At 38.9% G+C, this 22,903-nt stretch overlaps 1 protein-coding gene across 1 annotated transcript in view; it reads right to left on the reverse strand.

The window, feature by feature from the left end:
* DCDC1 (doublecortin domain containing 1) overlaps positions 1-22,903 on the reverse strand; it is a 482,101-nt gene that overhangs the window by 88,843 nt on the left and 370,355 nt on the right. The window contains exon 20 of the mRNA XM_069554647.1: positions 3,090-3,213. Coding sequence (XP_069410748.1) covers positions 3,090-3,213 — 124 coding nt within the window. The remainder of the gene's footprint in view (positions 1-3,089; positions 3,214-22,903) is intronic.

Genomic DNA, 22,903 nt, shown 5'->3' on the forward strand with positions numbered 1-22,903 from the left:
TTTCTGTTCGGTTTATAAGCCAAGGTCAGGGTTTTGTTGGACTATAGTGACTTTGTCCACCCAAAATCTACTGTTCCTGTTTAAATGCCTGGAGAACTGTGAGATAATCCATTTTCATTCCCAAGATCATTTAGTTGTCAAATTCTAGACTATTGATGGCACTATGGTAAAGAGGTAAGGAACCCTCCTGCCAATGTAGGAGATGTAAGAGACTCAGGTTCAATCCCTGCATCAGGAAGGTCCCCTGGAGGAGGACATGGCAACCCACTCCACTATTCTTGCCTGGAGAATGCCATGGACAGAAGAGTCTGGGAGGCTACAGTTCATCTATAGGGTCAGAGTCAGACAAGACTGATGCAACTTAACACACACAGTAAAAATGTTATTGTTTTAAAAGGTATGTGTTAAAAGGAACATGGTTAACTGAGGTTTCCTAATATAACTACCATTCACCATTTAAGTCAATTAATTAATTAACTGAATTACTCTATCTGTATACTATGTTGAAAAAAAAAAAGTAAGCACAGTATCTGTGAAGTCTACCATAATTACCTTTTTCTCTCTTTCTAAGAAAGTACACTTCCTTATGAGGCATCCCTGTCACCCTTAGGTGGAAGGGAATCTTGGTATTCCAATTAGAAGTGTCCCCTGTTTCCACCAAGTTGGAAAAGCCTTTTTTTTTTTTTTGCCTGATTTTTAGCACTGTACTGTTTGACCCATATGTAATCAAATTAAATGTTCAAACTTCTTATCAAAACTATTATTTCTTTTCAAGGATATGCCCTTCCTTTCCCTTTCTTCAGTGTGATCTCTGGGTGTGGATGAAAGTTCAAAAAACTGTGTACCATTGGGAAAAGGGGTTCATGGTCTATAGAGGAGAATTTAGTCACTCAGTCATGTCCAACTTTTTGTGATCCCCATGGACTGTAGCCTGCCAGGCACCTCTGTCCATGGAATTTTCCAGGCAAGGATATTGGAGTGGGCTGTCATTTCCTACTTCAGGGGATCTTCCCAACCCAGGAATTGAACCCAGATCTCCTACAGTGCAAACAGATGCTTTACTGTCTGAGCTACTAGGGAAGCCCTTCATGGTCTATATGTGATACTTGTCCTTGATTTTTAAAGATTTGTTTCTCTTCTCATTGGCTAATGGAGCAACATGCTGATACTTGTCCACCTCCAGTTGAGAAGTAAGTTATCCTTTCTGCTTCTCTTGGTTTTAGCCTCTGCCCTTTCTGGACCTCTGAAGAAAAGCCTACAATTAGCGTAACTCACATTTTTTCCTTGGCCTATGCTGGGCTTGTTTGTCTCTGTGCTATCCCTCCACCCTTGGCTCCATGATAGTTCTCATGATGCTGTACTCTGAATCTTAGACACATAATTCATCTAACCCCTGGCTCAGGCTACCCAAACCACAGCCCCTGGTATTTTTAAGAACTCCTCCTTTATCTCCAAACAAAACAAAAACAACAACAAAAACCCCTCAGCTTTCTAGACCGTTGCTTCTGTGTGCTGTGTGCTCAGTTGTGTCCAGCTTTTTGTGATCCATGGATAGTGGCCCACCGGGCTCCTCTATGCATGTGGTTTTCCCAGCAAGAATACTGGGATGAGTTGACATTTCCTCTTCCAGGGGATCTTCCTGACCCAGGGGTCGAACCTGTGTCCCTTGAACCTCCTGCACTGGCAGGCGTATTCTTTACCACTGAGCCATCAGGGAAGCCCAGATGTTGCTTCACCACAATCTAAATAAAAGGGCATATTTGGGCCCCTAAGCAATGACTTCTTGGTTTCAGCCTACATCTGTCCTTCCCTTAAAGCTCTGAGACTCATTGTTTCAATCACTGAGGAAGCATAGGGAATTGTGATTTAAAGGCAAAGAAAAAACTAGATTGAGACCAGAAAATGTGACAAAACAACTAAAAAGATAAGAATACATTAAAAAAAAATCTTTTAGAACATATCACTGACCTAGCAATAAAGCAAGGCATACTACAGACCCAGAGAGATAGAGTACCAAAACTGAATTTTACTATGAGGGAGTTTTTCAAACCCAGCAAACTTCTGCTTCCATGGGCTTGAGAGAAAGGATTCAGGAAACAAATTTCAGGGCTCAGCCCTGGGAAGTCTAACAGGAGCACTCCTCTCATAAAACAAGAATCACAAAAGGATAAATTTCATTGAAGAGGCAAACCAGAGAGAATGACTCTCAGGTGGTTGCAAGTAAAACACACCATCTCAAACATTTTCTCTGGGTGGAAGAAAAAAATCATTGAGAATTCACAACATGGGCTGACCCACACTTGAACTTTCAGCAAAAGATGAAGAGAAAATTAATAATTTGAAAGAAAAATAAATTTGCTTCATAAAAGAAAATATAAAAATAAATTTTAAAATAAACTAAGATGAGTAAAAACTGTTTGACACCAGTGACTTAAAGAAGGGCACATATTAGGCAAAAGGAAAGTAATCTCAGTTGGAAGGACTGAGATGTAACATTGGAGAAAAATGAAACAGAGGAAAGGTACAAAATAATCTAAATACATGTCATTACAATAAATAGAAAATACTAAAACCCTTAGTTTAGAGATAAAGATTGTCAAAATTGTTTTTTAAACTTAAATGTATGCTGATTACTGGAGAGCCATCCTAAAAGAGAAGAATGTACAAATATGAAACATAAAAGGTTAAAAAGAAGGTATACAATGCAAATAGCAACAACAACAATAAAAGATACTTCTACTAGTGTTGGATAATTGAAACATTTACTAGAGCTAAAGACAGTCTACATGTCAGGAGTTTTAATTCAGCAGGATAATAAAATATTTCTGGACGTCTGTGTGTCTAGAAGCAAATTTCAAAATATATAAAACAAAACTTGACAGACTACAAGAAGAAATAAATTCCATATCCATCCCATAGTTGATGACTTAAGTACTTTTTTCTAATTAATTGATGGAATGACAGAATCAATTGATCACTTGCATCTAGCAACTATAAATCAAAAACTACATGGATGTTTTCACACACATTGATCACATACTGGACCTTAAAATAAGTCTCAACCACAATGGCCTTAATCTAAATAGTACCTCATTAAGTTGACCACTGGGAAGGACTGGCCACATGTAGGTAAGTTTATTCCAGAGAGGATTTTCAACTCTGGAATGTTTCCATTGTCCTGGCTTACTGGTCCCTTCATGTTTTATGGCCCATCTGAAACAAAAGGCAAAGAATTTAGCAAGATTAAATATCACTATAAAATAATCATTGAGCACTTCTTACTAGGTGGCAAAAACTCAGTGTGAATTTTAAAAAGTCTGGTAATTTACTGTGTACAAGAGACATATGCTCAGTCACTCAGTCACATCCAAATCTTTGCAGCCCCATGGACTGTAGCCCACCAGACTCCTCTGTCCGTGGAATTTTCCAGGCAAGAATACTGGAGCAAGTTACCATGTCCTCCTCCAGGGGACCTTTCCAACCCAGGGATTGAACCAACATCTCCCATATCTCCTGCACTGGCAGGCAGGTTCTTTACCACTAGCACTACTTGGGAAGCCCCAACAAGACACGTAAATCAGGAAAAATTGGCAATGTTATAATCAACAGTGAAATTTGAGCCAAAAGGGAAAGTAGAATAATAGTCAATTTACGATAACAATGGCATAAATAACATACTAACAGAAACAATTCAAACAAAACTTTTTAGACATTCAAAGAGAAACCAACATAGATGTAATCAGTGTGGGAGACGTCATTACATCACCAACAGATTATGGACGACTAGGTAAACTGTTTTAAATAACAAATAAGGATAAAATATCTGACTGCTAAAACCAGTGAATATAACCATGACCACTTACTTATAGACATTTTAGTCTGTTAACAGGAAATGTGTCTTTCTCGATAATTCTCGCAACATTTGTAATATTTCCACACACTAATAAAGCAAACTTCCATAATGTTTTGAAATGAAAACTGAACAAGCTATATTTTGTGGCAAATGACAGAATAAATTAGACATAAATGAAAGTTTAAATTTTACAATTTCAACCACAAGATAATTTTAAAAACCCATTCTCTGTCCCAAGATGCTATTAATAATTATCCCAGACAGGCAGAGGAAAACATAACACAATCAATACCTATTTAGAAGCAACGACATAATAATCACAAAGACTTGAAGAATACATTTAGAATCATAGCCAAAGATAAATTTATAATGTTAAATGCTAATGTATTAAGGGCTAAATAGAGAAGAGAAATTAAAAAAGCATTCACTCAATAATTCATTTTAGATGTATCCAATGGAAAAGAGATGAAAGAAAGTAGCAAAGATTCAAATATAAATAAATATTCAGTTCAGTTCAGTCGCTAAGTCATGTCCGACTCTTTGCGATACCATAAATCACAGCACGCCAGGCCTCCCTGTCCATCACCAACTCCCGGAGTTCACTCAGACTCGCGTCCATCGAGTCAGTGATGCCATCCAGCCATCTCATCCTCTGTCGTCCCCTTCTTCTCCTGCCCCGAGTCCCTCCCAGCATCAAAGTCTTTTCCAATGAGTCAACTCTTTGCATGAGGTGGCCAAAGTACTGGAGTTTCAGCTTTAGAATCATTCCTTAGAAAATAGAATAGTAGGCCTGGCATGTTGCAGTCCGTGGGGTCACAAAGAGTCAGACACAACTGAGCAACTGAACTGAGCAGAATTTTAAAGAAAATTTTTTAAAAAATTAAAATTAAAATAGAAAATCTCATGCAAGTAAATTTAGATTAAAAATTACATAGTAGATAGAAAAATCAAGCTAAATATTCAGCACTGAGACAATTAGGAGTATATCATGTATGTCAGTTCAGTTCAGTTCAGTTGCTCAGTCATGTCCGACTCTTTGCGACCCCATGAATCGCAGCACACCAGGCCTCCCTGTCCATCACCAACTCCTGGAGTTCACTCAGACTCACGTCCATTGAGTCAGTGATGCCATCCAGCCATCTCATCCTTGGTCGTCCCCTTCTCCTCCTGCCCCCAATCTCTCCCAGCATCAGAGTCTTTTCCAATGAGTCAACTCTTCGCATGAGGTGGCCAAAGTACTGGAGCTTCAGCTTTAGCATCATTCCTTCCAAAGTATGTATATGTTAATAAATGCAAAACTTATGAAATAATTTTTTAAAACCCTCAAAGATCTGAAATAGAAAATATGCTCTTACTCATATAATTTCACAGGGCATGGAACATATCATTTTCATGCTATAGAAACATTCTAAACCATAAAGATGTGGAAAACTAGCTATCTCATTTCATGAATGGGAGATAGGCTTCATAATAAAGTCAGTCACTGGTAATTTAAGAACTAAATCAACAATCTTACTTAAAATCAAAGATGTGAGATTCCTAATTCAATATTAGTTAGTAAAATTTAACACTATGGCAAGAGAATAATCACTATAAGTAATTGCCTAGAAATGAAATGATGGACATTTACTAATATGGTAAGTTACTGATTACTGAAGGACAATAAGGAGCAGCCCATTACACATTATTTTCTAGCACACGTGAAGGTCATCTGAGCCTAAACATTTTCTGAGCTCAGCCAGCCTCCTCAGAAGCATCTGTAGTGTCCAAACCTGTGTTCAAGGAACTGGCTTTCCTGTTGAAGCTTGCTGAGAGTTTGGGAGGCCTGGATACTGAGGGGTGGTGGTGGCACGAAAGACTTCCTCTTTCCCACCTAAGAACCTGATCTCCAATTACAGTAGAGCTGTGTGCTCCAATCTAAGACCAACACTTCTGTTTGTATCTACATCCTCATCTTCTCTCATCCAGGACTTTGTCCTGAACTATTAACTTTCCTTCCTTTCTGGTCATTCCATCTGCATAATGTCTGACAGCTTGATATCTTTAAAAAAGAAAAACAGTTTTAAAAAACACTTAAAAAAAATAAAACACTTCCAGTTGTTGCCTTATTTCTTTGTGCTCTATACAGCATATTCCCTAAAATGCTCATCTTGTTTTCTTTTTTTAAAATTTATTATTCTTATTTTTATTTCCTGTCTGTGCCACAGAGCACGTGGGATCTTAGATCCCTGAACAGGGATTGAACCCATACCCCCTGCATTGAAAGTGTGGAATCTTAATCACGGGGCCACCAGGGAAGTCCCTCATCTCTTCTTCTCCTCCCTTTTTCTCTTAAGCCAATTCCAATTAGATTCTCATCTCTTGAATTCCAGTGAAAATGCCCCATCAGTGTTTTAACATCACCAAAGCCCAAGATCATTTCTCAAGACATAAGTGAACTAACAGCAGTGTTCAACATGATCCTTCCCTCTTTTTCAGAACACTTTCTCTGACTTGACCTGATTTTATTTGACTTCCATGAAACCATATTCTCTTCCTTTTCTCTCATTAGTAGCCAAAAGTGTGAGTCTTGAGTGCCAAGGGCTTCCTGGTTCTCAGATGGTAAAGAATCCGCCTGCAATGCAGGAGACCTGGGTTTGATCCCTGGATTGGGAAGGTCTTCTGGAGAAGGGAATGGCTACCTACTACCCACTCCAGTATTCTTGTCTGGAGAATTCCATGGACAGAGGAGTCTGGCGGGCCATAGTCCATAGGGGTCACAGAGAGTCAAACACAACTGAGTGACCAATACTTTCACTTTTCACACTTTCTTGAGTTCAGAGGGTGGGAAATACAGCCTATGAAAATCCAATATCTGTTGCATCAATTGAGTTTTTAGATGCCATTGGTCTGATGCATGTAGGGCAATTACTATTCCCTGTAGCTCAAGTGGTAAAGAATCTGGTTGCAATGCAGGAAACTGGGGTTCAATTCCTGGGTCAGGAAGATCCTCTGGAGAAGAGAACAGTAATCCACTCCAGTAATCTTGCCTGGAGAATCCCGTGGACAGAGAAGCCTCGTGGGCTACAGTCCTTGGGGTCACAAAGAGTCGGACATGACTGAGCGACTAACACACAAAGGACAGGTTGTTGATGAAAAGATTCGTCCTTTTGATTCCAGTGCCTATATAACTTCAGCCTATCAGAGTGCCTTTAAAAAGACCTGGTCAAGTTCAGTTTGCATTGTTAATAAACATTAACATGGAGCAAAGGCCATTCTACTGCAGAGTTCCAGCACAGTATGAGCTTTTATGTGAAAGCAATAGACCTCTTAATATTATGTCTTATAAATGAAGAGCTGACAGATCCTTAACTGTAATGGCACTAGCTCGCCGCACTATAATGACTGTACATGTGCATAACATAAATTAGAACTTTACAGCATCAGTAAGGACTCTGGAATCTTAATTCCTAGAAGTCAGCACTAGGTGGAGACAGTGATTCGTACAATGTTAGCAGGCAGCCTTTTTCTTGCCTTTCTGAGAACTTATTTTTATTTAATATTTTCCATTCTTCTCTTCAGTATAAAAGAGGGTATTCCTAAACAATTGTCTTTTATTATTGAAGCATTATATAAAACAAAACAGCTCACATTTTGAAAGGACTTACTTGATCTCACACACACACACACACACACACACACACACACACACAGGTACACATGCTACAAGGTAACCAAAGAAGGTTCAAAAGCAAGTTTGTTTATTTAAAATACTATCTTTATTAGTATACTGCCTTTTCATTAAAAGTAAAATTCTATTTATGATATTTCACAAGTATCTACCTCCACGAACAGAAGTTTGACCAAAGTTAAAATATTTTCCTGGATTCACATAAACTAAAAGATTTAAGAAAAACCCAGGATCATTCCTCAGAATTTTAGTTGACAGATACTTCTTCTCTCAAAAACTAAGTTCAGAATTGATCGTATTTTGATTGGGTTTAATAATAGTCCAATACATTGCCATAGATTTGAACTGTTTGAAGCTTTCTAAGATTCTAGTCCTCTGGACAAAGAAATCATTCAAAATCAGGAACCACACACACAAGCTCTTCTTAGACATTGTATAAGGGTTCAGAGATTAGATACATAACTGAAATCTGAATTCATCAATTATTAGTCTTTAGGGTTTTACCAGTACCTCTGTATCAATATTATAGATATTTATTTTGCAATTTACATTGAATATTAAAGCTAAACAGTTTAAGCAAATTGTTTTTAAGATTTAAATGTTAAATAACTTTACACTAATAGAAACAAGGCACCGAGGACTGATAGTACATTAATTTACAAGCCCAAATGTTCAAAGATCAAGTAATTTCTGCATATCAGACATTATTCTACTCATTTTGTTTCTGGAATATTTTGCAGAAACTAATGAATACACATGGAATTTGTTCTTCTGTTTTATATATCCCCATTTGCTCTATCTCTTTACATTATTTTGATAACTAGAAAAGTACTTAAAACAGAGACTGGATTTTAATGGCAAATAAAAGCTAAGTGGGGGAACTCAATGATCATGCTTCCATCTTGCATAACTGGGAATTTTTAAGAGTGAGAAATTGTTCCAACAATTACCCTGAAAAGAATACATATTTCATAATAATTTCCATAATTATATATTATGTTCATCTCAATTTAAAATTATCAATTAGGATTTTTAGCACATTTCAAAGTTGTTTTTAAAAACATCAATTGTTAAAACACAGTGGAAACCTAAAGTACATTAATGGTAATTGCCAGGAATATGTATATATTTAGTTTAGAAAAATAAAGGGGTATACAGATGGATATAAAGTCACAGCTGACATCTCCTTGCAAGTTTTTTTTTTTTCCAACATTAAGTCTTTGACCTGCTCTATTTTGTTTTGCTTTTCTAGTTGGCTGAGCTTCCTAGTTTTTAGATACATAGAAGGAATCTATATTCGGTACTAAAAACCTATCATTATCTCCCATAGTCAGAGAGTTTCAGAGTTGTGTAAAAGTAAAGCTCTCTTTGGAGGTACAGTAAAATCTCCATCAAGTACACGATTTGTAAACAAACATAAAAACCCATTGTTCCTTCAGAATACTTGCCTATTGTGGAGTCCTATGTGATCTTTGAGTTCTTGAATCTTTTTATTACCTATTTGGGCCTCACAGACTCGCTTTGGTACCTGAGATCTTTGGGGTATCCACTACCTGAAGTTACTGTATCAACTTTCATGCAAATAAAACAAAGTAATAACTGTTTATGGAGCACCTGCTCTCTCTCCTCTGCACTATGCTAGGCACTACAGGGAACACAAAAGAAAGGGCTTCTGCCCTCAGGAAAATTACAGCATTTTAGGAAGAAGCAAAAATTACATACCTGGGAAAGTTTTTGAAAACAATGCAATATGTAATGGAAAAAAATAGCACTTTCAATAAGAGTTATAACAGGTAGACCTAATGGAAAGAAAATAATATGAGCTTCCCATTACAGAAAGAAACTGTCAGGGTGGGAGAAGAATCCTCGCCAAGCATTCATGAATTTTGTGTACATGGAGAATAAAGAGTTTGGAATAATGAGAGGGAAGAAGAAAGATGCCATTTCAAGAGATGGAAAAAGAATATAATCATTTGGTGTTATATAATAGCTCCAACAAATATGATTTTTAAAGACACAGAGTTCCAGTTAGAGGAGAGTGCTTCACGTTACAGCTTTTCATTTCCCAGTCTCAGTCAGGCTGAGCCAACTCTTTTGCTTAAAGCAAAGTGCTTCACCATTTAAGGCTCTTGATTGCCTTATTTATTCATATCAAGAAGGAATAGTTATCCTCCAAATCAATTCTCCCTTCCTTTAGTAATAATGGATTTCTAGATGGACACATGGCTACCCAGATAAAGATGAAGTTTTCTTGAACTTAGGTGTAGCAGCCAAGTGGGCTGTGCGTGGACATGACGCATAGCACTCAGACTTCACCTTTAAAACAACCGGACCAGTGCTCCTCGGGCCCCTTCTCTCCATTCCACGGACTGGGAGATAGCAAGAGCTGGCACAGTCAATTTAATGCAGAGAAAAATGAACTTCTGTATGAGCCTAAAAGTTTTGGAGTGCCTGTCAGAGCAGCTTAGCCTACGTTTTCTAATATAGTCTTGGTCATTTCCATGGCTCCAGTCTTTTACGTTTTCCTGTGCTTCCTCTGAACTTTTTACTGCTTTCTCTGCTATTTACCTCTGAGGAACTTTCCATAGGTTGCCATCACTATTGATAGCTCATCTCTTTCCTAATTCTCATTGCCATTTCACCAATCCATATGTAACAAAGCTTCTGTATCAACTGTGGATCGATACAGATTGGTTTGCCCAGTGGTCACTTTTTGTGACTTCTAAAAGAAATGCTCTTAGAGACAGTGACAGGTAGCTCTTCAGGAATAGTGACATTAAGAAGATAGACCCCACTTGCCTGATCTAAGGTGGTGCTGTGAGGGTTTCCAGGGAATCATGTGTGGACTTTAGCTATCACTCTATCACTATTCAGAAAGGGTCCCAAGATATCGACAATCATGAGAAAGTGAGGGGTAGCTTTTTGTAACAATTTCCTCTTCAGGAATATTTTCCCAAACATATTTTAAGGTCTTTAGATTGACAATTGTGAGCCATGTTTTAGTTCTGCATCAAACAAAAATACCCTAGGATACAGATGAGAAAAAAGAGCTAGCAACTGAGAGGGAAAGAAGAACACAGCAGAGGCTCCAAAAGCAAAGGAAAAAAGCAGTTAACTGAGAAAAAGAAGTGATGAGTTGTAAAAGCACTGGGAAAATAATAAATATTCATAGGAAGTTCCCAAATGTAATCAAGTAATAAGGATCCTTTGTCTAAAGTTGGTCTTGGGAAGCACCATCTGACATATTTTCAACATTTGTGCAGCTGGGTGCCAGGGACCCAAGGAACTGAGACAGTTTCTGTCCATGAAGAATCCTAGTTTGGTGAGAAAATAAACCAGTGAAACAAATAACAGTGACATGGGTGATAGGGGCAATCATGGGGGTTTATACAAGGTATTTCAGAAAACTAAACAGAGTCATTGAGTCTTCCTGGCCCTTAGGGCATGCTCTGTCCACTTACTGAATACAGGAATGAATGGGTGAGCTAATCTGGACTGTACTTAAAATCATCTAGTGAATCTGGGTTCTCAATTCCCCATCAGTTGATGCCAAAATTCTTGAATTCTTAAATCTGAAGTGAGAGAATATAAGTAACGCTCAAGATTCCTCCTAAATGTGGGTAGAGTGAGAGATAATTTGCAGAATACAGTTTGGTAGATAATAGACTAGCCCCCTATTAAAAATTATTTCTCAAAACTAGGTCCTGAAATTCCATCATTACCAATTAATTTCTTTATGCTCAAATAAGCATTGCAGGATTTGCAAAACAAAGAGTCAGAACTTTATGACCTGTAGTAGACTGTAAAATGAACCTTCAATAGAGATCCATGTCCTGCTCCCTGGAACCTGTGAATGTTACAAGGCAAAAAGACTTTGCAGGTGTGATTAAGTTAAGGATCTTGACGCAGGAGATTGTCCTGAATTATCTGAGCAGGTTCTATACATAATCATGCATCATTAGACAAGAGAGGCAGGGAGAAACTCAATGCTACAGAAGAGAAAAAGAAGACAACGTGCCCAGGGAAGCAGAGGCTGAAAAGATGAGGCTACAAACCAAGTAAAACTAGCAGCCACCACAGGATTCTTTTCTTGGATCCGAGAAGAACTTGTGGGCTACTTCATCTCACCTACCATTCTCAAAGAAAGAAATGAGATCCGGTAAGACTTACCCACCTGGTTATAAGAAGGGTTTGTAGTAAAATCAGAGCCCTGTGGCTCAGTGAATCACCCAGTCCACATGGGAAAACATACTTTTAGATGTAAACAGCTTTGACAGTCCAGAAAGTCTGTGCAATGGTTCTAATAATTCAGTTCAAGTGTTACTGTCATAAAGAAGGTGTTTGTTGAATGAACTGTTAAAATCAGAATCCAAGATGGCCCCCTCTCTGTTCTTTCAAAGAAAACAATGAGTTTTCTCAGAGAGACAAGAAGCAATAGGGACTTCCCATAGTCTTTGAACCTCTTGAAAAATGGCCTTCTATATTTTTCTTCTAATGTAGAGAATTATACAAATGAAACTCTTAATAAACACACATGTGAACAATCCTATGTTTGTCACAGTGCTGATACTGTGAGCAGCATACAATTCAGTGTACAAGAAACAGCATCTATTTCTACTAGACTGTAAACTTCATGGAGATTTTGTCTGTTTTGTTACAGAGCATCCCCAGTACCTAGAACAGCATCTAGCACAGAGCCTGTACTGAGTAAACAGTTGTAGAGTACAGCACCACCTGGAGACCTGGGCAACAAGCGGCCCCGCCCTGGCCCTCCCTTCTGCCCTCCTCTCACTTCACTCAGTGGGCAAGGGGAGGTGTCCACCTGGAGTCCATGTGCCGCCCCCCAGTACACTTCCCCCTAATACAAGCAGTTCTCTGAGACCTCAGGGTTCTCTGGCCAAATAGTCCCAAACTTGCTTCTAGGGACTGGAATAGTCTCCACCCCAAACCTAGCCTGATTGCAAACCTCCTGTGTGCAGTTCTTATTATTGAAAGGTGGCCAAGGGACTGTTCTGCTTAGGGTGGATCAGACACTGGACATGGGAGTTCGGGTGCCTACCTATTCATTTTGTGTGCCATTAAGTGTTAGATACAGCCAGGGCTGTGAAGAGAGGATGAGTAGGCCATGGGCAGGGAGTCTCTATTGTATCACGGGATAAAAGGGCTGTTTTTATCCCAGAAACCTGCAAATTTAAGAGGAGGTTGGATTTAATAAATAGATGGATGGATGGATAATTGCATAGATCAATACATGAATGAAAAAATGCCCTACCATGAACCAATGAACTATACCAGGGAAAGAGAAATGAATGGAGGCACATAGGTTTCCCAGAGATTCTGGCAAAGCCAAGTCTGTCAAATTAGACAAGGGCTCTTTTAGTGCTTCTAATGATTCATTTCAACAGTAACAATGTTGTTCAGAAAAATACTGTTTATATCTCATGATCTTCCAGTGACCAAAAAGACTGAGTCTAATGATGACATAAAATGTAACTTTTTAAGATAAAGTTCTTCAACCAAATAAAAATTTTAAATGTGTCACTTGACACATTTTGATGTCAAAATATATTCCAGCTTCAATTATATAAAGAAAGTTCTAAAGTCACGAAAAGAATGCATTTTCTCTTGCCAAGTCCACCTGGCAGCAGTCCTGGAACCTAGAGGTACTCACCAGACATTTGTCAGCAGAGCAGAGTAGCTTGTGAGTGCAGGCAATCTGATGCCAGGCCACTTGGAATAATCTTGGCTTCACCTCAGACTAGCTGGGTGACCATGGACATGTCACTCTTGGGATAACAAGATACCTATTTCAGAGAGTTATTATAGAAATTAAACACCTCATTATCCGCAAAGGAACAGAACAGTGTCCAACTCATAGCCAGAACTCTGGAAAGGCTGATGTCCAGAGTTAAATGTTGCTGCTGCTGCTGCTGCTGCTGCATCACTTCAGTCGTGTCTGACTCTGTGCGACCCCATAGACGGCAGCCCACCAGGCTCCCCCGTCCCCGGGATTCTCCAAGCAAGAACACTGGGGTGGGTTGCCATTTCCTTCTCCAGTGCATGAAAGCGAAAAGTGAAGCGAAGTCGCTCAGTCGTGTCCAACCCTCAGCGACCCCATGGACTGCCGCCTTCCAGGCTCCTCCATCCATGGGATTTTCCAGGCAAGAGTACTGGAGTGGGGTGCCATTGCCTTCTCCGAGAGTTAAATGTTATGTTACTATTAAATGACATAAATGATATGTGACCCATAGTATTAGTTATTCTTAGTATATGACAGATTATATTTAATTTCTAAAACAGGCATGGTCTCTAAGTGTTGGCCAATTTAAATTTTAAAGGCTATTCTCTAGGCTAACTTCAAAGCAACTCTAGTAATAACAGATTCAACCATCTCAAAAGATTTTTAGTGTTTTGCCATCGTTGACTTTGGCTAATGTAATATTAATTCAATGGGACTTTTATAGGTCAGCAGGTAGAAAGGCTATGTTTTCACTGTGTCTTCCCTGGGTGATAAAGATGTAGTTGATGTTTCAATCATTTAAATCTATGCTAAAGGTATAGAATAATAAGAAAGAACCTAATGTCCATCTGTGCTAGAAAGCTTCAGGTAAACTGTATGCTGAAAAAACCAAAGAAGTACAAAGGAGACCTACCCAGAAACACAGTTAAATGGATTGTATAAACTATAAAAATATTAATAATAAGGCCTTCTACCCATCTCTTGGAGTGAAAAACGACACCACATATACCTGTTTTTGTTTAAGAAAATTTTAAGGTTTTATTGTTTTCCTTAAAATAGCTAAATACAAATTCTTAATCTCAAATATACACATATATTACATGTGTGAAAACTCATGAACGTGAATGGTGACTAAAATGGTCCAAAGAATTTCTATTTGAGGGAATCTCACAAATAGTTTCTATTTCTCCCATTATTAGTATTTTTTCTGTTGTTCTATTGTTTTTCTTAAAGCATCTTTTGTTAAGAAAATAGTCCACGACTTCTTCCATGGTAAGTTGAAGTTACATGTCACTGGGGGAAAAAAACCTTCACATTTTAACATTACAACTTTAACAGGATCTGCAAAGATATTATCTGAAGTGTCAGCAGCATAATGAAATGAAGTTAATACACAATATTCAGCAAATTTCATAACATTACCTCTTTTTTTTCCCACACAAATCAGGCTGATTTGAAAGAGAAGCATTTGTTTGAAAATTAATAGCAGCATTCTTTTGTTTCATTTTATGCAGCTTTAAAGACCTGAGGAGCCTTAGGAATTAATTGCAGGCTTCTAATAAACACAATGATGTAATGACGTATTTAACATTACTGTTTTTTGTTTGATTCCAAATAAATTGCAGATTTTTTTCTGGTGTGATAGTAAAACAATTACCATTTTGCAAAAAGGATAATTAATCTGCAATTTTTTCACATTAGATCATATATCTCTAAAGAGTGCCCACGGATTTGATAGTCTTCAGCTGCTGTGTATTTATTTTTCATTTTTTTCTACTGATGTACCGCCCCATCAGTGCTGACATTTAAATGAGTGAGTATTCAACACAAATGTGATCATTTGTACAGCATCCAGTGCGGCCCCATACTGAGATGATTGCTTCTGGGAGCCATCCATGGGTTCTCAAATAGGGGGAAAAAGCCAGGCAAAATTTTATCAATTTACATTTTTCTGTGATTAATTTTTATGCAAATAAGGGCCCGACCGTGCTCCCATCTCACCTGAATCATCCGGATCATCAAAGACAAATTGAGCATCACTTATTTAAAAAATAGGCTTTAAACTACTCTACAGCTGTGTTGGAAAATGCTAAGAGCAGGGCATGAACTTCTCTAATATAACAGGAATAGATAAGAAAATGTCTTTTATGTGCATTTTGTACACAATGCCACAAGCATGGAACTTAACACAATAAAAAATTGCCTTTGCCTTGAATATTTTCTGGTCTTTGTAAATAGTCAGCAATGGGAATGACAGCATACAAAGCAATATTTTCCCAATTTCTGAATGCATAATCAGAAATGTTTCCCATTAAACAAAAAATACTGGCCATTACATGTCTTTGCCAACTTTCTATTGCTTCTGGATGAAAGTGTCCAATAAAAAGAGTAAATATGTAGGGGCAACAAAATTTCACAGAACTAAATGACAAGTCTTAGTTTGTGATGGGGGTTTATGGTGTCGGTATAATGTTGCATAAAACTGACATAGCACTTCTGGGTCTATACAGTCTATTTCTCAAGACATCTACTAAAATAATATAATTATTTAGTTTGCATTTGGGGTCCACTAAAAATTATAAAAATCATATTGGATTTTTTTAAATAATAATATCCTCCTACAAGTAAAGACGTTTGCCATGATATCTGGGATCAAGTTAACAGTGTGATTCATATAAATAGTCACAGCTTACAAACACCACCTCAGCAGTAACTAAGTTCAATTTACTATTTTTTAGCAAAAGCTATATTTTCTCACATGGTATCTTTCAAAAGTGTGCTTAGAGTTTTATGTACATGAATCAGTTATCAAAATCTTCCCAGATGTCTCCTTTTCTCTCACTCACAAAAATAATCACCAGAGCAGAAATAAATTGTTGACAATTCTCAGAGAATGGAAACAGACCACAGGGGGTAAAAATCTGGTTATCTGAATGGGCGATATAATCGAAGGTTCAGCTAAGCTAAGGGAATTTCAACATAAACAATGCTCTTATTTCCAAGAACGGATTCTCCTTTATATACAGTAGTGGAGGAATGCCAATCCTTTCCTTACTGCTGTGAGAAAAGTGTCGGACAGGAACAAGATTAGAATCTTAAAAGCTGTCCTGGAGAGCTAAATTACTGTGCAGCGTACAGGTGAGGAGGTAAAAAGAGCAAAAATAAATGGAGTTTATTCCATGGTTTTTAGAGTTTATTTCACGAAGACAGAAATAAAGATATCTAAATCCATAGTTACAGTCACCCCATGTGAGATGGCTGTGTGTGTGTGTGTGTGTGTGTGTAGCCATGTGTGGAACTGTGTGGAACTGTTCATGGAACTGTGTCATGGGCCTCTTCTCTCCCTCACCAACAAAAATTTGCCACTCCACACCAACTTCCACACACAAAAAAGATTCCTGTTTACCTTCTCACTGTCTTCCTTCAAAAATAACCTGGGAAATAAAGGAGTTTCTCACACAAAAAAATATTTTTAGCCTGGTGAGCAATTGCTACAAAATAGGAGAATAACTAGATTTGTACAACTTTTCATGCACACACACACACATCTGTCTGGTCTGACTTTCGGCTTAAACTAGCCAGCACAGAACATCTTCTGCTGAGGTTCCATCAGGAGTGGAAGCAATTGTTCGTAACCTGGACATATCATATTCTCAAACAAAGGTGGGCATAGAGAAACTTGCAATGCCCAATGATTTACAAATTATACCCCTGACTCTTTTAACTGTGGTGCTGGAGAAGACTCTTGAGAGTCCCTTGGACTGCAAGGAGATCAACCCAGTCAATCCTAAAGGAAATCAATCCTAAATATTCATTGGAAGGACTGATGCTGAAGCTGAAGCTCCAATACTTTGGCCACCTCATGCAAAGAGCTGACTCACTAGAAAATACCCTGATGCTAGAAAAGATTGAAGGCAGGAAGAGAAGGGGACAGCAGAGGACAAGATGGTTGCATGGCATCACAACTTGATGGACATGAGTTTGAGCAAGCTCTGGGAGATGGTGAAGGACAGGGAAGCCTGGTGTGCTGCACTCCATGGGGTCGCAAAGAGTCAGACATGACTGAGTGACTGGATAGCAAAAAAAAAAAATCCCCCTGACTTTAAGCAGCAGCTGTTTGGTTTAAAGCAGTTCAGCTGGCAACCACACAGCTGTTTTTTTTAAAGTTCAGAATAGTTGCCAGTGTAATGTGAAAACCAGCCTATCTCTCACAGAAGTAAATGGCACCTCCCAAATGATGGGGGAGCTGCTTCAACATGTGTCAGCTGAGCACATTTGGGGAGAGTGGGACAAGGAACTGGAGGAGAAAATCTTTAGGGATGACAACTCACAAACTTAGGGAAGAAATAAAGTTGGTCCTAAAAGGAGTGAAATGGGAAACCAGAGCTCCTGGAAAAGGTTGCAGGGTCTTACACAATGCACACACTTAACCTTGGCCATGGTCTTTATTTCTAACACAAAATAAGAAACTCCAAACATCTATAAGAATACAAACAGCTCTGCTCTTAATCAGCACGCATTGTATTGAAAAATACTACCAAAAAGAAAGGCATTCTTTATGAAGTGACTCACTCTCCACTTTCACTTTCATCAAGAGGCTTTTTAGTTCCTCTTCACTTTCTGCCAGAAGGGTGGTGCCATCTGCATATCTGAGGTTATTGATATTTCTCCCTGCAATCTTGACTCCAGTTTGTGCTTCTTCCAGCCCAGTGTTTCTCATGATGTACTCTGCATAGAAGTAAATAAGCAGGGTGACAATATACAGCCTTGATGTACTCCTTTTCCTATTTAGAACCAGTCTGTTGTTCCATGCCCAGTTCTAACTGTTGCGTCCTGACCTGCATACAAATTTCTCAAGAGGCAGGTTAGGTGGTCTGGTATTCCCATTTCTTTCAGAATTTTCTACAGTTTATTGTGATCCACACAGTCAAAGGCTTTGGCATAGTCAATAAAGCAGAAATAGATGTTTTTCTGGAACTCTCTTGCTTTTTCAATGATCCAGCGGATGTTGGCAATTTGATCTCTGGTTCCTCTTCCTTTTCTAAAATGAGCTTGAACAACTGGAAGTTCACAGTTCATGTATTGCTGAAGCCTGGCTTGGAGAATTTTGAGCATTACTTTAATAGTGTGTGAGATGAGTGCAATTGTGCGGTAGTTTGAGCATTCTTTGGCATTGCCTTTCTTTGGGATAGGAAAGAACACTGACCTTTTCTAGTCCTGTGGCCACTGCTGAGTTTTCCAAATTTGCTGGCATATTGAGTGCAGCACTTTCACAGCATCATCTTTCAGGATTTGAAATAGCTCAACTGGAATTCCATCACCTCCACTAGTTTTGTTCTTAGCGATCAGTGATGCTTTCTAAGGCCCACTTGACTTCACATTCCAGGATGTCTGGCTCTAGGTGAGTGATCACACCATCGTGATTATCTTGGTTGTGAAGATCTTTTTTGTACAGTTCTTCCGTGTATTCTTGCCATCTCTTCTTAATATCTTCTGCTTTTGTTAGGTCCATAAAATTTCTGTTCTTTATCAAGCCCATCTTTGCGTGAAATATTCCCTTGATATCTATAATTTTTTTGAAGAGATCTCTAGTCTTTCCCATTTTGTTGTTTTCTTCTTCTATTTCCTTGCATTGATTGCTGAGGAAGGCTTTCTTATCTCTTCCTGCTATTCTTTGCAACTCTGCATTCAGATGCTTATATCTTTCCTTTTCTCTTTTGCTTTTCACTTCTCTTCTTTCAACAGCTATTTGTAAGGCCTCCCCAGACAGCCATTTTGATTTTTTGCATTTCTTTTTTAGGGGGATGGTCTTCATCCCTGTCTCCTATACAATGTCAGGAACCTCAGTCCATAGTTCATCAGACACTCTATCTATCAGATCTAGGCCCTTAAATCCATTTCTCACTTCCACTATATAATCATAAGGGATTTGATTTAGGTCATACCTGAATGGTCTAGTGGTTTTCCCTACTTTCTTCAATTTAAGTCTGAATTTGGCAATAAGGAGTTCATGATCTGAGCCACAGTCAGCTCCTGGTCTTGTTTTTGTTGACTGTATAGAGCTTCTCCATCCTTGGCTGCAAAGAATATAATCAATCTGATTTTGGTGTTGACCATCTGGTGATGTCCATGTGTGGAGTCTTCTCTTGTGTTGTTGGAAGAGGGTATTTGCTATGACCAGTGCATTTTCTTGGCAAAACTCCATTACTCTTTGCTCTGCTTCATTCCGCATTCCAAGGCCAAATTTGCCTGTTACTCCAGGTGTTTCTTGACTTCCTATTTTTGCATTCTAGTCCCCTATAATGAAAAGGACATCTTTTTTGGGTGTTAGTTCTAAAATGTCTTGTAGGTCTTCATAGAACTGTTCAACTTCAGCTTCTTCAGTGTTACTGATTGGGGCATAGACTTGGATTACTGTGATATTGAATGGTTTGCCTTGGAAATGAACTGAGATCATTCTGTTGTTTTTGAGACTGCATCCAAGTACTGCATTTTGGACTCTCTTGTTGACCATGGTGGCTACTCTATTTCTTCTAAAGGATTCCTGCCCACAATAATATATATAATGGTCATCTGAGTTAAATTCACCCACTCCAGTCCATTTTAGTTCACTGATTCCTAGAATGTCGATGTTCACTCTTGCCATCTCTTGTTTGACCACTTCCAGTTTGCCTTGATTCATGGACCTGACATTCCAGGTTCCTATGCAATATTGCTCTTTACAGCATTGGACCTTGCTTCTATCACCAGTCACATCCAGTCATATCCCATCACTTCATGGGAAATAGATGGGGAAACAGTGGAAACAGTGTCAGACCTTATTTTGGGGGGCTCCAAAATCACTGCAGATGGTGACTGCAGCCATGAAATTAAAAGATGCTTACTCCTTGGAAGAAAAGTTATGACCAACCTAGATAGCATATCGAAAAGCAGAGACATTACTTTGCCAACAAAGGGCCATCTAGTCAAGGCTATGGTTTTTCCAGTGGTCATGTATGGATGTGAGAGATGGACTTTGAAGAAAGCTGAGCGCTGAAGAATTGATGCTTTTGAACTGTTGTGTTGGAGAAGACTCTTGAGAGTCCCTTGGACTACAAGGAGACCCAACCAGTCAATTCTGAAGAAGATCAGCCCTGGGATTTCTTTGGAAGGAGTGATGCTAAAGCTGGAACTCCAGTACTTTGGCCACCTCATGTGAAGAGTTGACTTATTGGAAAAGACTCTGATGCTGGGAGGGATTGGGGGCAGGAGGAGAAGGGGACAACAGAGGATGAGATGGCTGGATGGCATCATGGACTCGATGGACGTGAGACTGAGTGAACTCCGGGAGTTTGTGATGGACAGGGAGGCCTGGTGTGCTGTGATTCATGGGGTCACAGAGTCGGACACAACTAAGCGACTGAACTGAACTGATGAAGTGACTACTGATAATAACTCCTACTGTATTTTAAAAAGCATAATATATACATAATGTATACCTATATATTTCTCTAGACAATATATGTGATTGTATAGATAAAATCATAAATGAAAATGTGTCATATTTCTTGTGTGTTCACAATGCCAGGAACTGTTCTGGGCACTTCGGATATAGCCATAAACAGGACAGACAAACTTACTGTTATTATTGAGCTTATAATCAACATATAAATAAAGAATGTCTGAAAATAGTACACGTTATTCCAGATATTCATGCTGGTTTTAGAAAAGGCAGAGGAAATAGAGATCAAATTGACAACATCCACTGGATCATCGAAAAAGCAAGCGAGTTCCAGAAAAACATCTATTTCTGCTTTATTGACTATGCCAAAGCCTTTGACTGTGTGGATCACAATAAACTATGGAAAATTCTGAAAGAGATGGGAATACCAGACCACTAGACCTGCCTCCTGAGAAACTTATATGCAGGTCAGGAAGTAACAGTTAGAACTGGACATGGAACAACAGACTGGTTCCAAATAGGAAAAGGAGTACGTCAAGGCTGTATATTGTCACCCTGCTTATTTAACTTATATGCAGAGTACATCATGAGAAACATTGGGCTGGAGAAAGCACAAGCTAGAATCAAGATTGCAGGGAGAAATATCAATAATCTCAGATATGCAGATGACACCACCCTTATGGCAGAAAGTGAAGAAGAACTAAAGAGCCTTTTGATGAAACTGAAAGAAGAGAGTGAAAAAGTTGGCCTAAAGCTGAGCATTCAGAAAACTAAGATCATGGCATCTGGTCCCATCACTTCTTGGCAAACGGATAGGGAAAGAATGGAAACAGTGACAGACTTTATTTTTGGGGGGGGGGTCCAAAATAACTGCAATAACTGTAGCCATGAAATCAAAAGATGCTTGCTCCTTGGAAGGAAAGTTATGACCAACCTAGGCAGTGTATTAAAAAGCAGAGACATTACTTTGCCAACAAAGGTCCATCTAGTCAAGGCTATGGTTTTTCCAGTAGTCATGTATGGATGTGAGAATTGGGCTATAAAGAAAGCTGAGTGCCAAAGAATTGATGCTTTTGAACTCTCAGGAAGACTCTTGAGAGTCCCTTGGACTGTAAGGAGATCCAGCCAGTCCATCCTAAAGGAGACCAGTCCTGGGTGTTCACTGGAAGGACGGATGTTGAAGCTGAAGCTCCAAACTTTGGCCACCTGATGCAAAGAACTGACTCATTGGAAAAGACCCTGATGCTGGGAAAGATTGAGGGCAGGAGGAGAAGGGGACGACAGAGGATGAGATGGTTGGTTGGCATCACAGACTCAACAGACATGGGTTTGGGTGAACTCCAGGAGTTGGTGTTGGACAGGGAGGCCTAGCATGCTGCGTTCATGGGGTCACAAGGAGTCAGACACAACTGAGTGACTGAACTGAACTGATGCAGAGAATTAAAATATGTCAGCATGATATAGAGTGACTCTGTAACTAATTTATGTGGAGTTAGTGGGAAGCCTTCTCTTAGGAGGCTACATTTTAGCTGAGATTCAAATGATAAGAAAGAAAGAGCCATGTGAACTTCATGTGAAGAGTAATTGGGGCCAGAAGAACAACTGGCAAGATGGTATTGGCTAGATGGAAAAAATCTTAGTATATTCCAGGAACAAAAGTAGAGCTAGGAGGCTGGAGCAGACAGCAGTCATGGACAGGACAGGAGGCAGACCTCTCAGGGTTTGGCAAGAAGTTGAGATTTTATTCTAAACATGATAGACTGTTAAGGATGAGAGTGACATTATCTAATTTCAATTTGAAAATAAAAGACTGGATGCTGATGGAAAATAGATAATAGGGAAGCAAAAATGGAAGCAGAAAGAGCAGGTAGGAATCAGTTGCTATGGAACAGATGATGGTGACCAGAACTAGAATTTAGTGGAAATCAGATCTAGGCATGAAAATCAAAGAACAGATTCATTCATAGATCTTGAGAATGGATTAAGTATTAAGACAGGGCTGGTGATAGATAAAGAAAATAAGCAAAGTCCAGGTGTTCAGCATGAGGACATGGATAGATGGAGAGGACTAGAATAGGAGCAAGTCTGAAAGAGGAAAATAACCTCTCTAACTGAGATATGTTCAGTTTGAGATTCCACCTCCAAATGAAATTGGATCTATGAGCCTGCAGAGGTTGGGACTAGAGCTATGGATTGGGG

Source organism: Ovis canadensis, chromosome 15 (genome assembly GCF_042477335.2).
Source record: "Ovis canadensis isolate MfBH-ARS-UI-01 breed Bighorn chromosome 15, ARS-UI_OviCan_v2, whole genome shotgun sequence".
In the NCBI taxonomy this organism is placed as follows: domain Eukaryota; kingdom Metazoa; phylum Chordata; class Mammalia; order Artiodactyla; family Bovidae; genus Ovis; species Ovis canadensis.